The sequence below is a fragment of the Drosophila guanche genome, unplaced genomic scaffold, assembly GCF_900245975.1.
Source record: "Drosophila guanche unplaced genomic scaffold, DGUA_6, whole genome shotgun sequence".
Lineage (NCBI taxonomy): Eukaryota > Metazoa > Arthropoda > Insecta > Diptera > Drosophilidae > Drosophila > Drosophila guanche.
The window spans coordinates 10989009-11014800 of record NW_022995744.1 but is presented as its reverse complement, the minus strand read 5'-3'; the positions used below and the strand labels follow the sequence as shown (position 1 = coordinate 11014800).

The following is a 25792-nucleotide window of genomic DNA, read 5'->3' as shown; positions in this document are numbered from 1 at the left end:
TCGAACATGTGGTTGCTTATGCACACTTCTCTCTCTCTCTCTCCCTCTCTATATTATGATATTGCAGAGATGTGGAGTGGTTGGAGAATGGCAGCAGCTTTTACGAGCCACCAAAGCAGCACCATCAGCAGCTACAACAACAACAGCAAAGGGTAAGTAGTTAACCACCCTCTCTCTCCCCCTCGCTCATGGTTTCTAAACATATTGCAGTCTTTTTGGCAGCCTGCCCGCGTCTCGTCTTATTTCGATATCTATCGTGACGCCTACACTTGTGTTTATTTATACCCTCACTCACTTTTCTTCATTTAGAAGGAGCATATTAGCTAGTCAGATACTCCCACTCACTTATCAGCAGAGACCCTTACTCACATCTAGTCATTCCGCAATTGCCTTTCACATTCAATGGTCTTATCGGCAGGACTTATGACACCCACTGTATCAATTACCCTGCACTGCAGCTGTAAGCTCATATGACAAAGGGCAAAGCATGGGTAGGGCGAGTCAAGGTGCGCTCGCTCACACCCAATTCTACAGTTATCAGAATCTGGCATCTCTCTCGCGCCAGATTCAGTACACCAGAGTCCCCAAGTGTCTGTGATCACTGGCTTTTGGAAGCGGGAGAGGGGAGGGTAGCCCGTGAGTCAGCCATAGGCTGTCATCCCGCAGGCTCTCTTTCGCTCACACTCCCACACTAACAACAAAAGACAATCGCAACAGAGCACAGAAATGTCAGAACAAAATGCGGAGCAGCAAAGGGAGAAGAAGAAGAAGAGAAAAATAACTAGTGCTGAGAAATAAATGCCCTGTAAAATATATGTGTGGTCATTTTGACTTTATCATTCATATTAATGAAGAATTATTAACAATAAAATAGAATAAGGCTACATATATAGATAAATCTAAGTCAAAATAATAAGTAAATAAATCATGCATAAAGTCGAAATGTGTCTCATGTTACGAATGTTATACTCCCCACCGGCAAAAGGGTATCAAAATCACACAAAAATTCCCCCTTAATTACATTCTGTCTGCGGGGCAGTCAGCGGGTCGCTTCTTCTGCGAATTTTTTTGTACTCTGACTTTGCGCTCCAGTTTGATGGGGTTCAACAAGGGAATCTCAGCAGAGAACCTCCCGGCTAAATGGGTCATAATGCAATTAACATGAACATAAAGCCAAATCAAGTGGGAAAGAGCAAAAATAACTGTGAATTCCAGTAACCTCATCCCACCGCTCTGCGGGCTTAGCATTTAGCAGAGGGAACAAAGGGAGATTGCAAATATTTATACACTCGATTCTCAGCTTATGTACTCCTCGAAAATTGTTGACTTTGTGCCGCCAAATGTGGCCATAAAAAGTCTCCGTCGAACATTAAAAATCGAAAGTCCGTTCAACTTACCATGAGAGGAGGGTTCGGGCGGGGTATCGGGTTCTTCTCACCTCTGAACCGCTGTCAATCTGTCCCGTGCCTTCGCAGCTATTGTTCTCACCTCTGAACCTCAAACAGAGGCTGTCTCTGTCTGTCGCATGAACCGCTATGCCGAAAATAGCTAAACGGCATTGATGCGTGAAAACCAAAGCAAAAAACGCGCCAAAAGATTACCGAAATTACATTATAAAAGACATTTAGTTTCGTTTATCGCACAATTATACACAAACGCAAAAAACACAATTTTAATGTGGATGAAAACAACACTCGCGGATGACTCATGTCTGTCTTGTGTGTGTTCTTCCATCAAACTGTTCGACGTCTGTCTTTTCCTTGGCATCTTCTCTGTGATCGCTCTCTCACTCTCCCGCGTTTGCTCATTCTTTCTCGTCCTCTTCTTTGCTCTTTTGTTATTCAAGGCAATTTGGAGACAACTCTTTTATTAGTTCATGTACCATCGTCTTTCGTTTTGCTTTTGTTGGTTAACATATTGTTACTTTAACATATTTGAAGTCTGAATCGACATTTGTTTGTCTCTGAACTTGGGGAAACTCCCTATAGACATGAAAAAAGTGCTACATCTTTTTTCGATGATAATTTCTGTATTTTCTATCCCTCCCGCTTTTTAGCATAGAGAGAGACTGGAAAGCTATTTAAAATTGTTTTGTATTTATTCATCCTTGTCCAATCTTTAAATAAGCGTTGTTTTATTTGTATCAAATCCTTTTCCCCTGTTTAAAGAGACTATCTCTGAAATTTAATATTTATTTGCCAAAACCTGCGAAGAAAAGTTTTAGGTTTTATTTCTACGTAAATTTCCGTATTTTCTATCTTTCCCGCTATTGCGCGTAGAAAGAGAATGTAAAAAACTACTGCATGCTATATTTGTATCTAATAGTTGTTCCTTTTTTAAGGAAACTATCTCTGAAGTATAACGTTTATTCAACAGACATTTAAGTGTCACAATCCTCTCAGTTTTAACCCACTTTAAATAACTTTAGTCCGTTTAAAGTGTCCCATTAAACAGAGGCTTTAAAAATCGACTAAGTAAATCAGTCAATCGCATAGCAATTTTAAGCAACAAATTGGCTACTAAGTTAGCATATCGAATGTGTTGGCCCCACCGTTAAACGCATGGTGCTGCCAATTTAACGTTCCCGCGCCAAAGCGCTTGTCTCCCCCGCCAAAAAAACACAGAAGCACACATACACAGTGTGTATTACACTCCCACCCAAAGAAGTATTCGCCCAGCGAATGTCCAGCTAATGATAGGCTAACGCTCCATCAACGATAAAGCCAAATTGTGGCACACGCGCAGCCAGTGCTATTTTTAGGACAAGAATCGACTATCAGCTGCAACACAACGCTGCGGCAGCAGCAGCAACAACGTGTTGCAGAAAGGTGCAGCCACAGGCACAAACATACACACACACCTGTATCCAAACGGGAAATTCACCACAGCGACGCAACCTGCCTCAAGAGGTTTACGTAGCGTAAAGTCTTGTCTTACCTTTTGAGCGGCCAACACAAGGTGTGTTTGTTCAAGGTGAGCCGTTAACAAGAAACGATCTGACGATTTTATGTTCAATGTCTGCACCCAGCAGAATGCGCAAAGAGCGGGAGGAAGAATGTTCAAGAAAACTACTAATATTGTTTAAGACATGGTTTATAGTATCAACTTTTTACCGATCAAGAAGAAAACATTGTGATATCAAAAAACACTTAAAGAAAAATAGAGTAGTGCCTCACCTTGTCTCTATTCACCTTGGGCTTCCGTCTCTTTGGCGGCTTGCGTTGTGGTGCCGCTCTCTCGCTCACCGTCGCTTTGCTCGCTTCTCTCTTACACCACTACTCTTGCCGCTGCTTATTTTTCTTCGTCTTCTTCTTGCACTTTTGTTGCTTTTCCTTCTTCCACGGGAGCTTCAGCGGCTCCACCGCATTTTGGGGCTGTCAGTTGCTCCCCAAACACGCTCAAATTCAGTCGCCGACGTCTCCACAGTTGTTGTCCGCGTTTCGTGTTTAGTGCAAAACCAACGTAAAACTACATTCAGCTGCGCGCGTCGCGCACCCCCGCTATTTCTGGTTGCCCCTCGTTCCATGTGCGTTGTTGTTGGCAACATTAATGATATTTTAACCAACAAACGGAATGGTAATTGGAAATACTAAAAAGATCCACAGTGTTTAACAAAAATTCAACGAAATACAAAACCGACGATTAAGTGGGAAATAATTGAGCAAAGCGTATCGAGGAAGAGGCGTAAACATGGTTAATTATGTTAACTAGACGACGGACTCTGTTAAAATTGCAATTTATTTTGAAATACTATCGATTTTTTGCGTGTCACTGTGTCAGTGTCAATGGACAATCTTAAATATGTTTGCTTTTTGTCTTGTCTGCACCACTGTGGGCGCCTCTCCAAAAATCTCAGTGTCAAATGTTCTTCAGCGGGAAACAGCTGTCGTGCCCGTCTCCATCTCATTCGCTCTCCTTGTCTGTTCATTCTCTTTGGTCGCTGCTTCGTTATACAGTGCAGGGCTTTCGTGAAACGGCAGGTTCGAACTCCTATTGAGGATCTCTGTCCCTGCAAGATGAGCAAATAGTAGTGTAAAAATACACACACAAAAAACGAAGCTAAAGGAGTGGCAAGGGAATATCCGAAAACCGGAATTGTGCAAATAAATAGCGATATAAGACGAGTCTTCCCATGGAAGCACTCTGTATGCCGTTTTGTTGGGGCCAGGAGGAAGCATATCGTTGGCGTTCAATTTTTGGCAAATTACGAGGAGGGAAACATGTAATTTATTTGCAATCATTAAGGAAAATTGCAGGCCCTAGGGGAAAATGTGTCTTCCAGAAGATCACTTTCTATACATTTCCCTATGAAAGCTGCATTCCGAGGCCCATCTATCACCTGTTGACCCACAAACCATTGACAGCAAATTATCATCTAGTACTGCTCCACATACCACTTCACTCCAAGACCTTCCTTCATTCTCTCAGCTGTCGCTCAATTAGTTTGAATTGCATTACCCCATGATTAGCTCATAAAACAGGCCTCAACATGCCTCAACTAAAACTTAAACTTACTTTTCTGCTGCTCTACTCTTTATTTACCTTTTAATATGCAAATAATGAATGCTGTGGAATTTATTATGGCGAAATAAGAATGAGTTAATTCACTCAGCTCTATATCTAGAGTGCAAAAAAAGAGCAGCTGTTGATGGGGTTAGGAAAACCTAATTTTCGACTCGGTTAGTGCGAAGTACGAAGTACTTGCCAGAAAGAGAGCTTCGTGTCGCTTCTACTTAGCCATAGACACAGGCATGGGTAAATTACAGTGGGTCGTGAAAGTCAGCGCAACGTCAGTGGAAATAAGTGTGCAAAATGTGAGAGTTACTTCGGAGGATGCCATTTATAAAGGAATAATAGGGGACAGAAGGAATAGTCTTTCCCTCTCCTTTATTAAAAATTGGATCTGATCTGTGTAATTGTGGTCCAATTGTGATTGCCTTCAGTTGTTTTCACCGCATACCATGCGCACCCACTGTGCGGACACCGCCGTAAACGTAGTTACGATTTTAATTATCTGCCGGCGTAATCTGCCAACGACGACAGCGACGTCGACGTCGACCGCCGCCGCCTGTTGACGTGCCAACCGCGAAACACTTCAGATTTGGCTTTAGTTTCAGAGTAGTTTTTTTTGTACGCTTCTTCGTTGGGTTTAGCTGTCGCCGCTTTGCACTCTTTTATTTTGCTTTTCTTTTCTCAGCAATTTTTTTGCCTCCGCTAATCCAATTTTTTAATTGTGTTGCGAAGAGATGAAGTGCAGAGAGGGAGTCCGGGAAAGAGAGAACACCAACCAGCGTCAAATTCGCTCTCTTCCTTGTTGCTTTTGTTCCTCTGTTGCGGTCGTTGTCTTTGTTTCTGTTTTGGTGAATTGTGTACCCTTTTGCAGGCTGAAAAGAGTATATTTGCTTCAGTGCAGGTTTACTGGTTTAATGAATACATAACGAATTTGATTGGGCCATTTATTATATAAATATATCTAACGATAATAGAACTAATATGTTCACATTCTAAACTGCAAATATCCCATATAAAACCTTGTACAGTATAAACAAAATGCAATTACTGGGTATCTGACGGTCGTTATTTAAGCCTCTTGCTCATTCTTTCTTGTTTGCTGCTTAGTTTTTCGCGTTATCTTTTGAGCGCTTATCTAGCTACTGAAGTCGCTCGTTTCGTTCGCTGGCTCGTTTGCTATGCAAAGTCAAGGTGAGCAGCGCTGTAGAAGACGGAGGTGGGGGTCCATCAACCCATAACCATCCACTGACAACTAATTATAATTCTCAACTTAAAGCCAAATTAAGTTGAATGACGAACCATGTGATCTGTAATCGGCTTAAAGTTCAATTGCGTGGGAATTTGGCTGTAAGCGAAAGCTTACATAAAGCCCAACCCCCAAGCCCAAAAGCAGGGGTTTATCTATCTGTTCAAAAAACTATCTTTCAACTCATTAACTAACAATCAAGTTGGCAGTCAGACAACAAAGCGCATTAGTGAGTAATTTCCCCTCTTATCCATCTCTCACTCGCATGTGTATGTACATATGGATGTTTGCATGTGAGTATGTATCTTTGGCCGATAAAGTGTTTGGCTAAACAATGAAAGTGTTAGTGGTGCAACCACACCCCAAAAAAAAGAAAAAACCCCTCATAAAAAATGGTAAAAATTGTTGCGTTTGTTTTCTTTCAGCGAACGAACACTCTTTGCCAAATGATATTGAGGTCAGCGTGGCTTAGTACACGCCACCCAAAGGCACTCTCTGTACCCTACAGTCGACATACAAACATACATACGTACATGATGTGAAATAAATAACCTATTAGCACGAAGGTCCAGGTCCCCATAGCCTACGGTAGTTTATTGATTTATTTCCCTCGCTCTTCTTGCCTCTCTGTTGGTTGGAACATGATATTTCTTTTCACTTTCATTGACATGGATCTGAATCTGATATAGTGCAATATTTCCGTGTAAATGCACTAGCTTCTAGCATTGACATATGGAAATTGCAGTCAAAACTTGGTTGTTGATTGTTGATGCCCCGAATTTGGGTCAGGGTTCCACTCTTAGAGGTATTCCCATTGATTTTTATGGCACTGAGACCATGAATTTGCCTTAGAGACAACAAAATTACTAAAGAACTGTAGGTATAGGCCTGGAAAAAAATTAGCATTTTTGCAATATTGCATTTGTCTAAGTATTTCGGATTAAATTCTTTATAAATACAATTGAAACTTCTACAAATAATCTATTCAAAGATATATTTCAAACAATAAAGTTGTCATTCCATATCCTATCCTAAACAAACCCTGTCAGCAACATTCCCCATCTTCAACTCCACCTAATGAAGTGATAACTTGACATTCGCAGTTATCAGGGAAGTTGAACAATTTTTCTGTGATCTTTATCGCCGGTTCCCAAATGTCTTTTCAATGGTTTCTGAATGGTGGGCGCCATAAAAGTTGATTACAGACAAAGGTGGAGCCAGAAGGGGGTTCATAAAATGCAAAGTAGTTTGATTGTGCGACCATAAAAAAAGGTTATGGCCATAAAAGCAATTAATGTTAACAAAACGAATCGGTGTAAGAGGAGAGGCCCTGCACGTCAGAGATTGCTGTAGGATGGATGCAACAGATCTGTTGCCTTGATTTTGATTTGCTTTTCTTTGGCTTGCAATTTGCGGTTTTGTTGTGGATTGCAGAATACAAAAAGTATATCTGTTATTACAGCATCCTCATATTATCGGGGAATATTACGACCTTGATGGCTGATTCATATCGATTGTTGCATGGTGAAGGCGGATTCAGCTTTTTTTTACCATTTCTTTCGAGAGATATTTTGATTGCTGCCCATTTGAAATTGCATTTCGAATCAATCAAACCTCAACTTGACCTTGCCCAAGACCCATAATTTAACACTCACTCGCCACTTCACAACTTAAAAAGCCCGGGGAATGGCCTTTGACACTCCCCCAAACCCGAAAACCCGAAAAATCATCAGCGATTTATCAGGCGGTCTGGTGGGAGGTGTGTGCAACATTTAAGCGCTGGATTGTTGCATAAAATCTGCATAATATTAACCAGGCGTCTCGCTGACCATTGAACCAACAAACAACAAACACACTTTGTGTCGCTATATTTTCAATAAATTGTATGTGTTTTCGTATGCATTATGAGTCGTCAGAGGTGATTTATGGTGGAAACTGCAATGCCGACTGTCTACCAGTCCTCTACCTGTCTTTGTGTCTTTTGGAGATGCAATCGCCCAAGCAGACAAGGCACAGCCAGAAAAATGTTTAAATACAACAAAAATCTCTGTGTTTAATGCAATTTATCATGGCCCAAAGTGAAAACACGTCCAAAGCACAGGCGCAGATAAAACGCATTGTTTATTAGACTATAAAATGATGGTTCCCCTCCTCTCTGGTAGCTTGGCGTCGCTCATTAGGCCAACAACTTGTAAAAAATCAAATAAAATCCCCAACCCTGTCGCTTTAAGATTGCTATTCAAATTTGGGCATTAGTTGAGTGAAAAGAGTGCCCTCATAAAGAAAATTAGACATAAGCCACAACATGAGATTATTTTTCCGCGAAAAATCTATCTGCTTTTGCTTTCATTTGATTTAGGTTTTATTTTATTTTTGGGGGTTTCAGTGCATTTCCTAGAAGAAGGGCTTTCATATTTCTGATGGTTCCACAATTGTTTGCTTATTGATTATAAGAAAAGGTGCACCTACATATGTGAGAAGGCAGAGGTCTAGTTTTTTATCAAGATTCCAAGAACATCGATACGAAAATCGGATATACACATATATATAATGATTTTATATATTTATCAATAATGTAATGCAATACGCTTCCGTCGCTTTTACAGTGTAAGAAGCTTAGGAATAGAGTTGGGAATTATTCACTTGGTAGCAGTTACCAGAATGCCATCGAAACTATTGATTACAATTCCCAAAAACTGCCCACACCCAACTCGGGCAAAAATGGGAAATGTCTTTTTAAAGACCCTGTTCAAAAAAAACCCATATCATATAAATAATGCCCTCATAATTATTTGGAGAGAATGCCTCACCGCTTCACTTGTGTAACTTCATGGAAATGATGTCATATCCCTTAGGAATAATTTGTGCAGCGAATCAGCATCAACAAAACCCGGCATTCAGTCCCTTTGAGGTGTAGATTATTATATTATATACGTATAGTTGAATCGATTCCAAACAGTCGTTATTCCCAACATGCATTCATCCCTTCAGGAATCTCTTAAATCGAATAAAAAATCGAACAAATACCCAAAAAAACATCAGCATTTGATTGCATAAAATATAAAAATACATACAAATTTAAAAATGTAAAATATTTAAGTTTTTGACCCAAAAACGAAATGAAAATTGTCACAGCTGATGGGGGAAGAAAGAAGAGGCTGTGAGAAAACTGGGCCACTGTTCCACTATGCCCCACTGTCTCCCTCTGTGTCTGTCTTGCCTTTTTTTCTTGGCTAAAAAATATCTTAACTTGATTATTTTGATGATGATTGTTGTTGCCGTTTCGTCGTTTGTTGCCATTGCATAACCCCCGTACAAAAATCGTGTCCAAGTCTTTGCTGCACTCAAAAATATTAGTCACGCACTCACACAGAGCTGCAAATTAGTAGAGCAAATGAATATGCCACATAAAAGATATACCAGATAGCCCAGATACCAGATATATATATAAATATATATAAAGTATTGTGTGTGTTGATATTTTGTAAGAATTCATGTCAACTGCATACAGAAATAACCCACAAAATGAGTTTAACAGATGCCCCTGGTTCACAGGTCCACAAATGCCACAAATGTAAAGGGAAACACAGACGATGATGATGAGGAAACAGAAAAAGAGAAAGAATAAGGTGTCTGTGTCTCTATGGGTGATCTATCAAAATGACAAAATGTTTCACATGAAGATTCTGTCATTTAAAATGCCTCGAAGAACTCTAATTCTCTTTGTGAGGAGCATTCCTTTTGATTGACTGCCTCTTGAGGAGTTTGTAGTTCTGACAGTTGGCATGGGTTCTTATATCTAGCGATCTGTCAAAGATCTAAGATATGTTTCTAAGGTTTCTCACGTAACATTTACTTTTGAAAAGTATCAAGCACACTCACATATCATTGGAGGTCGAGCATTAGCTCAAAGCTGTCGACTATTTGCTCTGTGCATTGCCAGTTTTATGGGATACTTATCTAAATAACTCTCAGTCCATGACTTCCAGTTGGTTTCCAGTTTCTTCCAAGAAAAAATTATAAAACTCATGCTGAAAATAAGGCATGGTTGTACGATACAATCAAGGAAATCAAATCTCAACTCTATCTTGGGTGATTTATGCGCTTAGTTGGTTTAAAAAGTTATTTCTGTTATTTAATTGTAATTTCCTTTAATTTATTTCTTAATAAACCATTAAATAAATTAAAATTCAAGATTTTATTATGCTTCTACGTATTACATATTTGTATTCATTATAAACCTATTTTTAAACTCAAGTGAATTTTTATAAATGTCTTTTCCATTCTTTTTTTTTCAATCTTCTGGAAGTTGGCTTAATTTTTCCATCTTAAAAGTTATCTTTCATCTTCTGCTGACACTTTCAATTCTTCTTTCTTGAAACATTAGCATTTTAAATGGAGAAAAATAGATGAATACATAATTTAAATTTCTTTTCTAATAAAAACACTTTCCACCACTCGAATCTCGACTACCGTTGGCTGCATTTTCCAAAGAAATTAAGTGGCAAACGCTTTTGGAGTGCCAATGCTCTTGAGAGGCAGAAATGAATGCACTTCTCTGACTTTAGACCCCAATTCCTGAAGTATCTTGATCGACACTTTAGCTTTTTCTTTTAGCACTGAAAACTGAAGAATAAGCCGGGAAATTCCATAGTGAACACGTTGTCACACGACGATTTCCTGACTCTGGCTTTGGTTCTCTTTCCATTTCCGCTCTGTCGAGGTCTTGGGGGCTCCTGGGGGGCTTATGATCATTATGCTATTGTTATAATTAACTGTGAAGAACACCTCCGCCTCCAGAAAGGGGAGTTCTATAATGAGTTGGCTATCTTGCGGACGCAGGCACAGCGCTTGGACTTGGACCTGGGGCATCCGTTGCATACGAAATCAGCTACGGTTCTGAACGAAAGAATTTAATAAATCAAGCGCACACGCACCAGCACCAGCACCAGCAACAGTACCACATTATGCCATGGTATGCCACACGTGCATCGGAGTAGAGGGTATCTATGGGATTCGACACAGACACACACTTACTGCTGTTACTGCTGAATGCCTCTGATCTCGAGTGGCATACGCTGTGTTTTCCCTCAAACATTTAACCGTTTCAAACACAACACACAAACGTGACACAATTTTCTTTGAAACTCGTTTCGAGAGAGGGCCTGAGTCCGGGCCCTCTAATACTGGCCAGGCCAATCATCGGTGTTTCTTTGCTGGCTGTTGTTGTTGGTTTTTTTATTGGCAGTTGAAATTATTTTTAAATGCATTCGCTTAACAATTTTATATGTCTTTCATTCAGTCAGTCAAGAGGTCAAACAACTTTTCTTCTGATTGCTGGCAGTACCATTTATCTTCTACCTTTTCAATCCGAGCTCAAAAATGATTTGTTTGTTTCCATTTTCTTCTCCCTTTCAGATCGTTCTCTCCTGCACGAGAGAGAGCATGACAAATTATTGTGGAATGTAGTGTGTTTATTTTTCTTTTCATTCGTGGGTTCTGTTTCCATTAAAATATCTGTTTCTGTTTCTGTTTTTGTATGGCCAAATATTTGCTGTTCAGCGAACCATAGACCTCCTACCTCCCCACGCCGCTGCCAAATGTGGTATTTTTTGCGCATTCTGCGAACTCATTGAACCAACGAATGTATCTGTACCTATATCTGGGTTTATTTCTTTATTAAGTCAGCGATAAGTATCGCGGTAAATTTTACAATGTTTGTGGATTGTCAAGGGGCCGATAAGTGGGAGGGTGGGGGGAAACAATGTGTGAAGTACAAGCACATTTAATTGAATTCATTGAATTATGTCCTGATTGAACTTGAAAGTCCGATCACAAGTGTCACGTGTGTGCTTTGATGGAACAGAAATAGTTGTCTGTTCGCGCGATTAGATGGTGGAATTCGAACGCGAAAAGAAAACAAATTTTTAAACAATTTAGAAATTTGAGTTTCCACAAGAGTTCGGGAAAGAATCAAGTCTTCTGATACTCCTATCTTTTCTTATGAAGTACTCTTTCTATAAGCAACTCTTAAGCTAACTGCCTGTGTGCATAAAATCGATAGGGGAGACCCTCTGGCAGATTCACCTTAACTGTATCAATGTCAATGCACCGTTGCGGATCGCCAAAGCGTATAACAGAGTGGGAACTTAGCGTACGGATCAGAGCAGTGTCTCAGCCGATTTTGGTGCGCCTGTGGGGGCATGCAGCAGCAGCAGCAACAGCTAAAGCCGCACAGTAGCTGTCAATTAAGCGTCTTTGGGAAATTGTTAAGTTATTAGCCATCCCGTGGTGGGGGCTATGGAAAATTTGCATAATTGATGGCATAAAAAAACTGCAGAAGAAGAAGCGGCAGCAGGAAGAGCCGTTGCCTGGCTCCTCCAACGTCAGTGATTGCAACATGGGGCAGGCAGGCAGGAGGCAGCAGCAGCAGCATTAAAAAGTGAAAGTTCATTTAAGCCAAGTCAAGGCAAAAAAGAGAGAAGCAGCTCTGGCTCTAAGAAAACAAAAAAAAAAATGAGTTTCCTTGAGCCAGCGGGCGGGTTTCATTACCTGCCAGTTGTTACTGTACCGTGGCTGTTGTTACTGTAGTCGTTGTGGGTGCCCCACAGACTGGCCGCTGCTGCTGCTGCTGCTGCAGCATTTGCATAAATTATTTACACTTTAATATGGTCTGTCCATCAGTCGTCGTCGCTTCGGCGCCATTGTCGTAATTTGTAACTAAATATGCCGCTGCTTAGCCATGGCTAACAACCGACACTCTTGGCCATAATGGCTACAATGGTTTTTGGCTGCCTGGCGTTTATCTCTTCTATACAACATAATATTTATTTAATTTCATTAAATTTCCGCACGTCCCCCAAACGGCGATCGCCAAACCCCGAACGCCGATCGGCAGACAATGAGGAAGCCATAGACGATAGTGATTTTCGCTGATGGACACTTAACTTTTGACTTGGCCGAAACCCTTTTTCGTGTTGGCGTTGGCCCAAAAGCGAGTTCCGGCCAGTGTCGGTAGGAATTTCTGTATACGTGAAAGTAAGAAATCTTTATTTGGGCTTCCACTTCATTTTCCATTTCATAAACGAAACCAAAAGCAGGCGGTCGAAACGCCGACTCTTGCAGCATTGACTTTCGCATGCAACAGAACTTGTTGTTTCGGTTCCTCGATTGCTGATGTCATGCTGGTGTCTCTCTGGAGCTTGTAGTTGCCTTGTGGTACCCTCGCGACTGTGAGTCCTATTAGGCTGCACTTTCCCAAGGAACAATCCAACTTCATGGGTATCCAAAGCTTCCAATCCCTTAAAGTGCACCCTTTCTTTCCTGTTGTTTTATTGTTTTGCATGGTTCTTTCCTGTGTGTGTTTCGGGGCACACCTGCCTTTGCCGCCTGGCTGTCAGAAGGAAGCCCTGGCAAGGGTCCATCCGCCTGTAACCTGTCTCTCGAAGTCTCCTGCCCTCTGCCACCGCCTTCTCCAGTCTTTCAATTAAGCTTTAACTCTTTTGTTTTTGTTTCTCTGCTGTCCTCTGCTGCGCTGCCCCCTTCCCCCTTTGTGATAACTTCCTTTCTGTGCCCTGCAGTCTTGCCCCACCCTTTAGACCTCAGTGCCGGACGCCCAAGTCCACTCTTAATGACTTGACTTTTATTTTATTTCTCATTTCGTTCGTTCAACAGAACGAAACACCTCCCAACGGCGGCTTTCGTCTCGTCTCGGCTCGCGGGAGTCTCTGTGCTGAACAGCTGTTTACGTTTACACAATATTCTTGGGTTGGCTTTTGTATTGTGTTGTGTTGTGTTGTCTTTTGTTAACCGTTTTTATTGGCCTTTTTTATGGCTTTCGCCTTTATTTTTGTGTGCTGTGTGTTTCCCTGTATTTATTTCGAATTCGCTGCTTCGCAATGAATTATTGCAATTAGGCGCGATGTTTTCTGTAGTTTTTGTGGCTTTTTAAAAGCCGCCGCCGCCGACATCGCCTTCGTATTGGGCATCGCATCTGTGAAAAATGTTTTGAGTTAGTAGCTAAAATACAAAATAATTATATGTTGTACGTACGCAAGTATTCTCCAGCAGTAAAAACGTGCAACGTGTTTCTGCAACGTGTTGGACAAATTACCAAATTGGTGGCCAAGCCCCTTAGAATTTTTGGAATGAATAATGGTTTGAAAGGTAGTCCGCCTGCTAATTGATTTGAGCTAATAATGAAGAAAACTAATACGCGATGGAGTACTTAGGATGGACTTTGTTTAAGGATAGCAAAAGGTTTTCGAAGGGTTATATTTATGATTAATTAACGCTGAATACGTTGTAGTGTAGTGCAACAACAAATACCTTCATTACTTTCTAAAGTAATACATAATACGAATAACATATTATACCGATCTCTTACACCATTTGTCGCGCACTTGGTGGCCTCACCCATTTCCTAACCATTGTTCGGACCACCTCCAGACGCTGGAGTTCAATGTCAGTCGTCTGCAGTGAGCGACAGACAAGTGTGTGTTTGAGCCGAGTCCAACTTCAAGTCCAAGTCCAATTTTGAAGACGAGACACAGACCAAACTCCGGCAGCCAACGGGCGTGCGCTTCCATTAGAGTCACGTTATGTGGAGGGAGCTACCGCACACGGCTACCGGGACCGCTACAAGACGACACTCAAGAACCTCGTTAACAGACGAACAGAAGACCCTCGGCACTGGCCCATAAACCACAGACAGAAGGACAGACACACAACCAACCTCTGTGCTGTGTACTCACTGTGTCTTGCACATTTGCATAAAAGCAGAGAAAAACAGCAGACAAGACATTTAGCGGTACTCCTACAGCGGAGACGTTTTACCTTCTTTGAGGCCCGTCGATTTGGTTTCGATTTGAGGTAATGGCAATGTCCCCTGAATGCCTGATGATGATTAAAAGCCACAACTACTGGGGCGGGTACTGACATTGAATTCGAAAAAGTTACACAACAATAATGATCATCATTATCATCATCATCGCATGATCATCATCATTATGTGACTGCAAAGCGAACCAGAAAACCAAAGACAAATATTTAAACAAATACGAAAAGAAGAGAAAATAAAATAAAAGAAAGAAAGGAGAGCGATCCGGTTCGGCATAGCAATTATGCTACGGGTGGGGGGAATGGAGACAACATTGTGGAGTGTGTTACTGTATGGTGGGCGTGGCTTTTGAACAATTTTGCAGTATTTAGCATAAAATTGCGCAACATGCGTGTGTGTGTTGGCTCAACAAAAAGAGACACTCCATGCCAAACAATTATGCAACAATTTGGCACAGCTCTGGCAGAGGGTATGACTATTTCACCTTTGTCCATATTTAGACTCATAACATGTCTGATATCCATCATAGATAAGATCCGTGGCACAGGGTATCAATTGCTTCGATAGATCTCCCTCTGAGTCTCTCTCCGGTGTCTTGTGTGTGACTTAAATTCGTTTCGGGGCTTGGCCCAAAGAGTGCACGTCATAAAAATCAAAATTAAAACAAATTGCAAGCGAGCAAAAAGCAAACAAATTTATGCCAATCCAAAAATCCATTTCAGTTCCAGTTCAAGTAAAAATGCAAATAAATAAAAGTGAGAGAAAATACCAGAAAAATAAATAAAAGAAAATCAAAAGACAAATGTGAAAGAAGTGAAGTGGAGACGTTTGTAAATAATATACGCCAAAATGATTGTGAAAATGGAACCCGACGAACTAATCACCTTTCGTGTCCAGTTTGTGGTGGATAGCGATCCGCTTTCGGCCTGCACCGCCTTCCCCATACCGGTACGCGCACCCACGTATGCGTTTGCCACAACCATGCCTTTGGCCACCCAGATTGGCACCATCCTCAGGCTGTTGAATGCCCCACAAAGTGTAAGCACAATGGATCTTTCCTTCTTTTATATAATTTCACAACTAAATCCGTATTTATAACTGGCTTTAGCTTATCTCTGCCTTATCAGAGTGTCTGAATCTTTTAGCCGAAAAAATAACAGCATAATCGCACAAAAATCTTTTGTATATGAAAAGGCATTAACTCTTTTAACGTCGCATTTACGAGATACTTTCCGTATACATTAAGAAGTAGTATGTATGGGCATTATCGAGATCAAGATTGGCGGTTTTTTGTTAGTATTCTCCATAGCTTTTTTTAAGGTTTCTTTTGATTCTTCTTCCAAAAATGTAATATTTATTTTTGTACCATGATGAAAACGATTTTTGCACACGCTAGCCCAGCGCTTTGATGCCTGCGATGATGCTGGTTTTTGCTGATAGTTGTCCACAGTCAATGCCAGAAGTTTGTGCACAGAAGAGGAACTTAAAGCTAGTTAGTTAGAGTCCATCAAACACTCTTTTGTTTTCCATTTAAAAACAACAACAAGCAGAATCGAATGTTCTTCCTCCCTGCACCTCCCTAAATGTTTGATTATACACTGACAGTCACACTCTTTTCACACTCACTGTCTCTGAACTGATCGCATATACATTTCTGTATACATATTTAGAGTGCGGATATTTATGTGTGTTGCGACACGGCAGCCTGTATCCCAAAACCCAGACCGAGAGTCATTTGCATAGCGTGTTTAGACGCATTTATCGCTCTATATCGCCACCACATTTCCTATAAAAATAAACGCATAAAAAGCATTATAACTCGTTTATCGTCAGCAATGGAACGATTATGTTCCTTCGCCAAAAAGTAAACAAAATCTACAATTGATTTATTTGTGAAATTTCCACATGAAAGCAAAAGATTAAACTTCGCCAGAGCCAAATTGATTCAATAGAAAAATACAATAAAAAAGTCTAGCCACAAATCTAAAAAAAGTGGTCAAAATGTTGGCAAGAGAGGCAGGGTGGGGAGAGATGTAAGTCAATTGAAGCGGAATAAGTTTTATTTGTGCAAAATCGGTAAAGAGGAAAGAGCGTTGAAATGGAAAGAACCACAAAACCAACAAAAACAAATGCGGGGGAAAAGTTTGAGGAAATCTGCTAAAATGGTAATTGTGTAAATAACAGAAGAAAAACTTATCAACCAAAAAAACAAATAAAACAAAGAAAAGGGTTCAGTTCTGGCAGAAGCGAGAGAGAGGGGGAAGAGAGAGAGAGAGAGATGAAAAAGACAAGGAAGTAAAGTGTTTTAGCATGTTCTAAACCCGTACTTATTACAATATTTTATTCCCGTACCGAACAAATGATGCATTGCCAATGGATGGGCATGCCAATGACCGACCCTTTCCACTGGGCAATTCAGCGATCCCAGCCAGAAGACAATGGCAGATGGCAATGGCGAGGGATTGGCTCCACACAGATCCATTGGCGGGCGGGCAAGAGTAAGCCAAGCTCTGAGCCAGCCCCGGGCTGGGCTAACTTATTGCTATCGCACAATCTGTGGCAACTAATAGGAAGTTGGGGCAGGCAGAAAACCCCGGACCCCAGAGCCGAGAGCCAAGAGCCAGAGCCACAGTCAGAGCTGGGGCTGGGGCTCTCTTTTCTGGGCGCATTGTGAAAGCCATGGCCAGCAATTATCTAAGCCTGCCATTGTTTGCAACGAGTGGCATCGCGCTGCCTGCTGCCTGCCTGACTTTGACTAATTTGCAAAAAAGCCACTAAGGAGCATCGAACAGCCTGCCTCCCCATTTGTGGAGGCTCCACCACCAGCTAGCCACCAGCAACCACCAGCCACCACCAGCCACCACCAGCCACTGCCTGTCATCTGTCATCCAGAGTGGGGCAGAGCAGAGCAGAGCAGGCCGCAAGGATACGTAAATCTTGACAAGCGGCGGCAATAAATTCTAATGAGCAAATCGCAAAAGGAAGTTCTTTCTAGCTTCCAGCTTCTATATCCAGTGTGCTCAGGATGTTGTCGGAGGCAGATTTATGTGGCAGGTTTCGGCATCGGCATCGGCATCGAAATCGGCATCAGCCGTCGCGGCGGCAGCTGTAAATGCCATTTGTCCAATTAGTCAGCAAACAGAGAACCTTTGCTGCTGCCAGCCACTGCCTGCTGCTGCTCCTCCAATCGGCAGTTCACCATGCATGCAACTTGTTAAATTTAGCGCATTACAATAGATTCATAAATTTTCGCCTCACCAATCGCCCAATCGCCCAATCGCCAGCGATGACATCAGTGCGGGACAGTGCGGGACAGATTCGAGAACCCACAAAAGTTAAAAATATAAATAATCATGCGAGTAGTCTTTGTTGCATGGCCAACGAAACGATATAATACTTAATACTGTAGAAGGTGTAGCGTAGGGAGTATCTGTTTAATGATATTTTGAAATGAGCAGCAAAAGGGGAGAAAAACAGCAGGACGCAGAAGGGTTAGGCAGCAGGTTGGGTAAAACTTAAAAGGGTTTGCCTTAAAGAATTCAACGAAATTCACTATTTAAACAAAGAAAACGATCATTTATTTAATATTTGTGTGCTACACAGTATCTACCCATTCGACTACATTTATTGTACATTTTCTAATGTTTTGATATGAATTTATTGTGTTATTCTTACTGCCAATTATTTCTGTGCTGACTGTTTCTTCGCGTCATTCAGAACAGAACAGTATTAGAGATAAGCATATAGGGAGTACGCGTGTTCAATTGAACGGCCAATGGAAATGGAAACCCAACAACAACAAAGACGACCGACACAATTAAACTACAAAAAAACGTTGAACAATTCATTCAGAAAAAACATTCAAAGCAAAAGGCAAAGCCAAAGGCAAAGCCAAAGGCAAAAGCTCATTAAAATAAACCAAAAAAATAAAACCAATTCAATTATTTATTGGCAAATAAGTGAATTAATCCGTTATATAGAGAGCATTGCGTCATTTACATGTGTCATTCACACGATTAAACAATACTCGTAATATTCGTACCCCTCTAGCTGCATTCAAAGTCCATCAAAATCATTGAGTTGTAAGGCTTGACCCGGGGCGAAACTTTTCCATTTACATTTTTGCAATTTAATTGTTGGTCAAATATTTGAGCCACGCGGAAACTTCTCCCTTCTGGTTATTTACATTACAAATTTGCACAGCGATCTCTTCTGTATATTCCCGCTTTGAAGTTATGCTTGGTTTTTGATTTCAATTAGCACGGGTGCCATCCGTCAGATTTTGCGGTCCACCCGTGGGTCAATCAACCCTGATTGATGTGAAAGCAAAAGTGTATTAGTCACTGAAGCCGACGACAAGGTTAACCATTTAATGCTCTTTGTTGGCTTTTATTTAGATTGTGAGTGGGCTGACCTTTGATCTCATAATGTTTTCATAGTAGAGATTTGGTAATTCAACAAATATTTTTGGTGGAAATGAGATTCCTAAATAGGACTTCTTATTTATCCCTATTTAACTCTTCTCCGAAATATAATCCCATATAATGCATATTTTCATATACAAATCTCATCATTAGCCGGTCTTAAAAACAAAACAAAAAACAATTCCATATGTCATCTCTTCGTTAGAGCCAACAAATGACTTTGTATTATTGTATATTCCTCTTATGGATTTGTTTAAAAATAAATATGGAATTATAATTAATCAAAATGAATATCCAATTTGTTGTCTACCCGCAAAAAACGACGATTTTATAGGGCTGTCAATACTACAATAGATAATTATTTATTTTCCTAAGCATATTGGAACTATGGTTTTGTTAATTTTATAGTTTATTTTCAGCCACATTTTTTGTTGCTAGTATATTTTCTCCTCTTGGATTTTTATGGTCGCGCGCGCTCCACCCCTTAACTGTGTCAATGGCCACATTTATATGTGTGTGTTTTTTGGCCAAAAATCATTTTGATTAAAAATCTTGTCATGCTTCAGTCAAAATAAAAAATCAAAGCCAAAAAAGCGACCGATACAACAATTTGCATAGGGCTGTGAATGAACGAATGAATGAATGAGCGAATGAATAAACGAATATGAGAGACGGAACATAAATAAATCATAAAGCCATAGTTTTTTTTTGTATATTTGGAAGCAGAAAGCTTGGGGCCAATATTTGCTTTGATTTTAATAGCCCGCTCCGACAGATCGCTTATATAAAGATCTGCTGTATTTATATAGTTGACTAAAGCACGCATTTGACACATAATTTGAATGTTGTCTCTGCGCCTCCTCCTTTAGGGCAAACAATGACGGAATGAATGTTCGACGACCCAAAACTTTGGTCTAGAAAGTTTTTGTTTTAGCCAGGAAGTTGGTTGAAAATTTGCTCAAGAAGCTTCAAGTGGGGCCTCAATTGTTTGTTTGATAAGAAAACGTGATTCGTACGAGACTGCATGGCACGCACTGACTTTTAGGGCAAACAAAACTCTCAAGTGCTGACGAGTCATTTAACTAGGAATCGAGTCATTTGGGAAACAAGTCTCATATTTATGGATTTGTTGTGGCTCTCTCGAGCTGATTGGCTTCCTTGAAATGCAGCTATAGATTCGTTAATTTATGAGAAAACTAACAAATGTTCCCAGAAGTATTTAACAAAGTCTTAAAAATAAAATGATGCCTGTTCGTGTGATTCGATATGCGTGTCTCCTTGCGGAAAAGGGTTATAAAAGTCACAAGACAATGAACCACAAACCAAACTCAAAACTAAAACCAAACTTCCAGCCAAATAAGGAAAGACTTGTCTCGTCTGTGTGTAATCTTCCAACCGGATGACAGGCAATATTCTCTGATGCTGTTTTCACACATTAAGCATTGGGCATCGACACAGATATAATACCATGTTGTACCCGGTAATTGTTCTGTAAATGCAGAAATAATTACTTTCAATGCGCCAATAAACACAAAGACAAGACACAAGAGCTGGTCTGAGCGCCGTCAATCAGCGAGCGCATTTGTGCACGCAGCAGGAGCTTGATCAATCAGGCAGCCAAGGCAATCAGCGGCTTGAAAGAAAACTGAAAGCAGAGAAAAGTAGGTGACCGACCAGCCACAGCCAGCCAGAGCCAGCCAGCCAGCCAGCCAGCCAGCCAGTTGACGCGTCATCTCTTGGCCAGCCATCAACTTGGTCTCGGACTCCGACTCCGACTCCGGCTGTTGCTTGATGTCGGCCTCAATGTTGGCCTAAACGAAATCGTCTGCAGACTTTCAATGCAACAAAACGTTCTATGGTGCAGCAGCAGCGGCAGCACATCAACCTCTCCATCACCAGCTTCCAACTGTAGCCCCCATCCAGCAACCACCATCCCGTAGCTTCTTTCTCTTTTTACTCAAAAACCGAAACCATAAACAACTTTTACTGCGTAGTGCGGTAGTGCAGTGTCTGCTGATGCTGCCATTTACTTTTAGCCAGACTTTAATTATAATTGCAGGCGAAACTAAGCATCTCTCGCCTTCTCTTCTCTTGCAGATCGATGATGCAGCCATTCAGGTGTACAAGGATGGGGACTATGGTGCCTATTTGGATCTGGAATCATCGCTGGCCGAACAAACCGAGGAGATCGAGGGCCTGAATGCCAGGTGAGTGCAGTGAATCGAGAACAACACACAAACAACACACCTTCCTTCTCCCGCGCGCCCTCAGTGTGTGTGTGTGTGTGTGTTTGTGTGTGGGCTGATCGGTGGACACTAACGAATTGTCAACCCACATGATGGTGGACACCTGGCGCAATCAGTGGCAGCCGCACAGCCTGACACTGCCACCCACCACTCTGCCACACAAAAACACAAAATTTGTCAGAGAATTTTCACTTTTGCTAAGGCGCCCGCTGTGGCTGTTGTTGCTGCTTACCTTGAACCCAGTTTCCGCTGCTTATTTTCCCCAACTAAAGTTTCGGGAAAGCCAGAGCACCTTTTGGGAAAATGTTGAACCAGTCTTCTTGCTGTGTCCTCGTTTGGGTTACTGGGGCACCAGATCGTGGGTGGCTCTCTTTCTCTCTCGCTCTCTCTGTCAGCCTTTCACCGAAATACCACGAAATATTACACATACGCCATGACGGTCGGATCGCCTGTTTCTTGACCATATCCGATTAACAGCTGTAGGGACGGGGGGACTTGCTAATAAAGTTATTTGACTGTCGCTCGTACATATCTGTGTGGCAGGCAGGCAGGCAGGCACACACAGGAAACGGACTCTCGGACTGCCTGGCTGGCAGTGCTCCAGACATTTGCATGCCACGACATTGCTACGTGCAACTTGTTGCTGCTACGACGCTTGCAACTTGCAGTTAATTTGCATTTAATCCGCGCACAAAAGACAACGTACAGCCAAGGGTATGGGCACTGCCACATTTTGATGTCGTTGCTTCGTTGCTTTCGTTGCTGTTGTTGGACCTCTGCCTCCTCCAGTCGTTATATATTTTTTTTGTCAGAGTTTTGAGCGCTTTTTCTCATAACTGGCATTGCATATAAAGTACATTTCTCAACAAATACCCCTTGTGGCAGCAGAGAAAGGAAGTGATGGACTCGAGAGAAAACATTTCTAAGGGGAATGTGAATGTTTTCATCACTTTCAAGCGGAAGATTTGCTGCTGCCTTTAGAGGTATTCCCTGGTCGTTCATCTTGTGTTACTTTTGATAGTTTCTTATTTATTTATTTCGTGGCCAGGGCAGAGCCAAAGCCAGAGCCCCGTGTGGAACGTGATGTCATGACTAAAGGCAGTAGAAGCATCAGCAGGGCAGGCGCTAAAACAGAGCTGTCCGCCAAGACAGACAGGCAGACGGACAGACAGACAGACAGACAGACAGACAGACAGACACTCTGCTACACAAAAGAAAAATGATGTACGCGATGGGGCACAAGTGTCAAAGTAGAAGAGCACAACACAGCACAACAAGATGGCTTAAAAGAAGAGGCGGCTCTAAAGAAGGAAGGCTTAAAGTCATAACCGTACCAGGGGCACGAAGCGGCAGTGTGTGCTTCAAAGTCAATGTTCTGAAGTTGCTTAACCTCTATGGGAAGGCATCTGGATAACTGGCAGTCTATTTCATACTTTCACTTCATCCATCAGTCATAAACCGAGAAGGAGGTGGCATGGCTCCTGGCATCCTGGTAGATGCTTTTGAAATTATAACGTAAATGTCGCCGCGTCTGCGCAAATGGCAGCCACTTTGCAGCGTTTGAAGGGGGAGGAGGGGCAGGGTTGTGCAGGCACCCATTTACAAGTCTGCGATTGGCGCCAATGAGAGTGGTCTGGGGCCCGTCCTCTGGGCCACTAATCATGCTTATCGCATTAGTCATGGCAGCGTGCTTGCATGCAAATCATGTGCCTCATGCGCGCCATCAAAATTCCATAGAGAGGTCTGCAAAAAGGGGGAGAGGGAGCGGAAGGAACCCAGCAGTAGAGGCAGAGACAGAGCCAGCGACAGGTGTGGTGCAGAAAACCTTTATTATTATTATGAATTCTTGTCTATATGCCGATTCAGAGTCCAACTCCAGAGTCCAGTGTCTGTGTGTGTGTGTGTGTTCTTCATAGTCCATTTTCAATTATCTGAGTCGTTGGTTATTATTTTTACGAGTATTATGACCACCAGGGAGGGCAAACAGCAAACAGCAAGCAGCAAGCAGCGGGTAATCAATGTTCTTCTTAGCTGGTCAATGAACCCCCCCAACCAAGCGAATGTAGCCCCTGAGTGTGCCCTGAAAAAGCCAATATATTTCTGTACAATTTAATTGAGTTTAATCAAATGAATTTCCTTATTTTATATATTTTTATAGCCGCAAGAACTCTCTGGTGGTGCGCACACAACTAAACGTACGCGTGCATTCAATTATTGGTAAGAAACGTTTGGCAAAACGATTTATAGTGCAAAAACCATTCTTCTTTTATAATGAAAAACCTCTTTTGGTGCAGAAAAACTACTCTCATCGGAGGGCAGCGACCTGCGACGTGCGCTGTTCTCATTGAAGCAGGTGTTCCAGGAGGATAAGGATCTGGTGCATGCCTTTGTGGCCCTTGGCGGTCTCAATTGTCTGGTGCGCGTGGGCAATTGTGCAGATCAAAACTATCAGAATTATATACTGCGTGCCCTCGGACAGGTAAGATCATCCTACAGATGGGTAGATAGGTAGATGGTAGAGATGCTTAGATCCCAGCCTAATTATGTCATTTTGTTGTTTAGGTCATGCTCTATGTGGATGGAATGAACGGCGTGATGAAGCATGAGCCGACAATGCAATGGCTATACTCATTGATTGCCTCCAATTACCGATCCGTGGTGAAGACGGCACTCAAGCTGTTGCTGGTGTTTGTGGAATATGCCGAGTCCAATTGCTATGTGCTGGTCAGTGCCATACATGCGGTGGATGCCACACAGGGAACGCTGCCATGGTCGAACATAATGAGGTATACTTTCGGGCAGCTAACCCATTTAGAGATGGCACATTCATTCATCATGATCTTTCCACAGACTGCTGAAAGATTATGACAATGCGGATGCCGAACTGGTGATCTATGCCACATCGTTGATCAACAAAACCCTTGCTGGACTCAACGATCAGGATACATTCTACGATGAGAGCGATCTGCTGGAGCAGCAGGGCATGGAGACAGTCATTCAGCGTTACATGTCCAAGCCAGGCACTGATCTGGATCTGCTCGACCAGCTGCAACTCTATGAGGCTGTACTTAAGTGGGTGACGGCACCAACAAAAGGAATTCTTCAATAGATTATTCATTTTTCGCTCTTGCAGATTCGAAGATGGTGAATCGGATGGCCAGCGGCTGCCGCAGAACTCTATGCGCAAGACGCAGCGCTATCGACCGGGCACAAACACCACAGAGCGGCGTAAGTCGCGACGCCACAGCACCGACAATAGTCCAGTGCCCATCACCAAGGTCCTGCCCACAACGTTGCTGCGTATGACGCCCACGCAGGGCACCCTGGACGAGGATAGTTCGGGTTCCACCAACTCCACGGAGTTCAGTGGCGGATTGTTCAACGAGAAGAAGCGTAGGCAGAACCGATCAGGATATCCCTTGGCAATCAGAGCACTAATATTCCTTTGGTTTTCTTTGTATAGCACGCGATGGTGCGGGTGTCACGCCTGGTTTAAGGCGTCGTCGTGAGCGTGCGGAGCGCCACAAGAGCTTCCTCAAGGAGCAGCAGGAGGCAGCGGCCAATGGAATATTTGCCGCCTTGGAGCAGCGCGAGGGTTTGGGTAAGTGTGTGCCATACAAAGTTGCACCAGGATAACGCCAGGCTTCTCTGTACCGGCTGCTTACTAACGTTTTGATTCTCTCTCCCCCCAAAAAAACAATGCTAATCACTCCATCTATCCGTGTGTATCCGTGTCCCGCTGTTGCCTCACCCGCTGATCATATGTACATGCTAACCGCCACAAAAAACCGCCTAAATGCCACCAAAAGGCCAAATTGTAACAGCCATTCCTGCTACCGTACAAAGCGGCGACAGTCCGCCGCAGTCATTGCAAAACGAGCTGCCGCAGCCATGCAATAACAATAATATCAGCAGCAGCAACAACAATGAAACGCCCAACAACAGCCTGCTGCTGAGTCCCAGCAAACAGCTGCTGAGCGGCAGCCAGAGCATCTCGATCATCAACAACAGCTTCGACAAGTCCAACAACAATAATACCAACAACCAGAACGAGTTCCTTACGAAAAAGAATCTGTTCCGCGAACGGAACGCCACTGTGATCAATGGAATCATGAAGAACATTCAGCAGACGGATACTGGCTACAAAAAGTACGAGAACGATGCCAATCGCCTGAATAACTACTACACGCAGATGAGTCAATCGCCCAAGCATCAGCAGCAGCAGCAGCAACAGGATCCCGAGGATGTTCTGCTGAGTCCGAAGAAGCCGCTGAATGCTTCAGGCTTTGATTTTACGCCCGTTCCGCTTAGCTCCACACCTGTCAAGGGCGACATAATGCCGGAAGCAGAGCCGCTGAGTCCCATACGTAAACCCATTGCAATGGTGACGCCACCACCGCCTCCACCGCCGCCACCACCACCACCGCCACCCGGCTGGTGGAATGCACCCATTGGCAGCGTTGCAGCCAGAACCCTAACCAGTACTAACCCCGCTGTGGATACCCCAACAGGTGGGTGCCTTAGT

At 42.5% G+C, this 25792-nt stretch overlaps 1 protein-coding gene across 8 annotated transcripts in view; it reads left to right on the top strand.

Annotated features, from left to right (window-relative positions):
• LOC117579868 (FH1/FH2 domain-containing protein 3) overlaps positions 1-25792 on the top strand; it is a 43157-nt gene that overhangs the window by 10920 nt on the left and 6445 nt on the right. For 4 of the 8 annotated variants that reach the window (XR_004573524.1, XM_034265983.1, XM_034265982.1 and 1 more), the window contains 9 exons: positions 68-152; positions 21119-21228; positions 23426-23484; positions 23562-23746; positions 23830-24053; positions 24118-24339; positions 24401-24660; positions 24731-24868; positions 25077-25778. Coding sequence is in view for 6 of the 8 variants with exons in the window: in XM_034265983.1 (XP_034121874.1) it covers positions 68-152; positions 21119-21228; positions 23426-23484; positions 23562-23746; positions 23830-24053; positions 24118-24339; positions 24401-24660; positions 24731-24868; positions 25077-25778 (1985 nt within the window). In the remaining 2 variants the exon portion in view is untranslated. Of the gene's footprint in view, positions 1-67; positions 153-15384; positions 15636-21118; positions 21229-23425; positions 23485-23561; positions 23747-23829; positions 24054-24117; positions 24340-24400; positions 24661-24730; positions 24869-25076; positions 25779-25792 lie in introns of those variants that run through there. The other 4 variants (XM_034265988.1, XR_004573525.1, XM_034265986.1 and 1 more) reach the window with 4 other exon arrangements.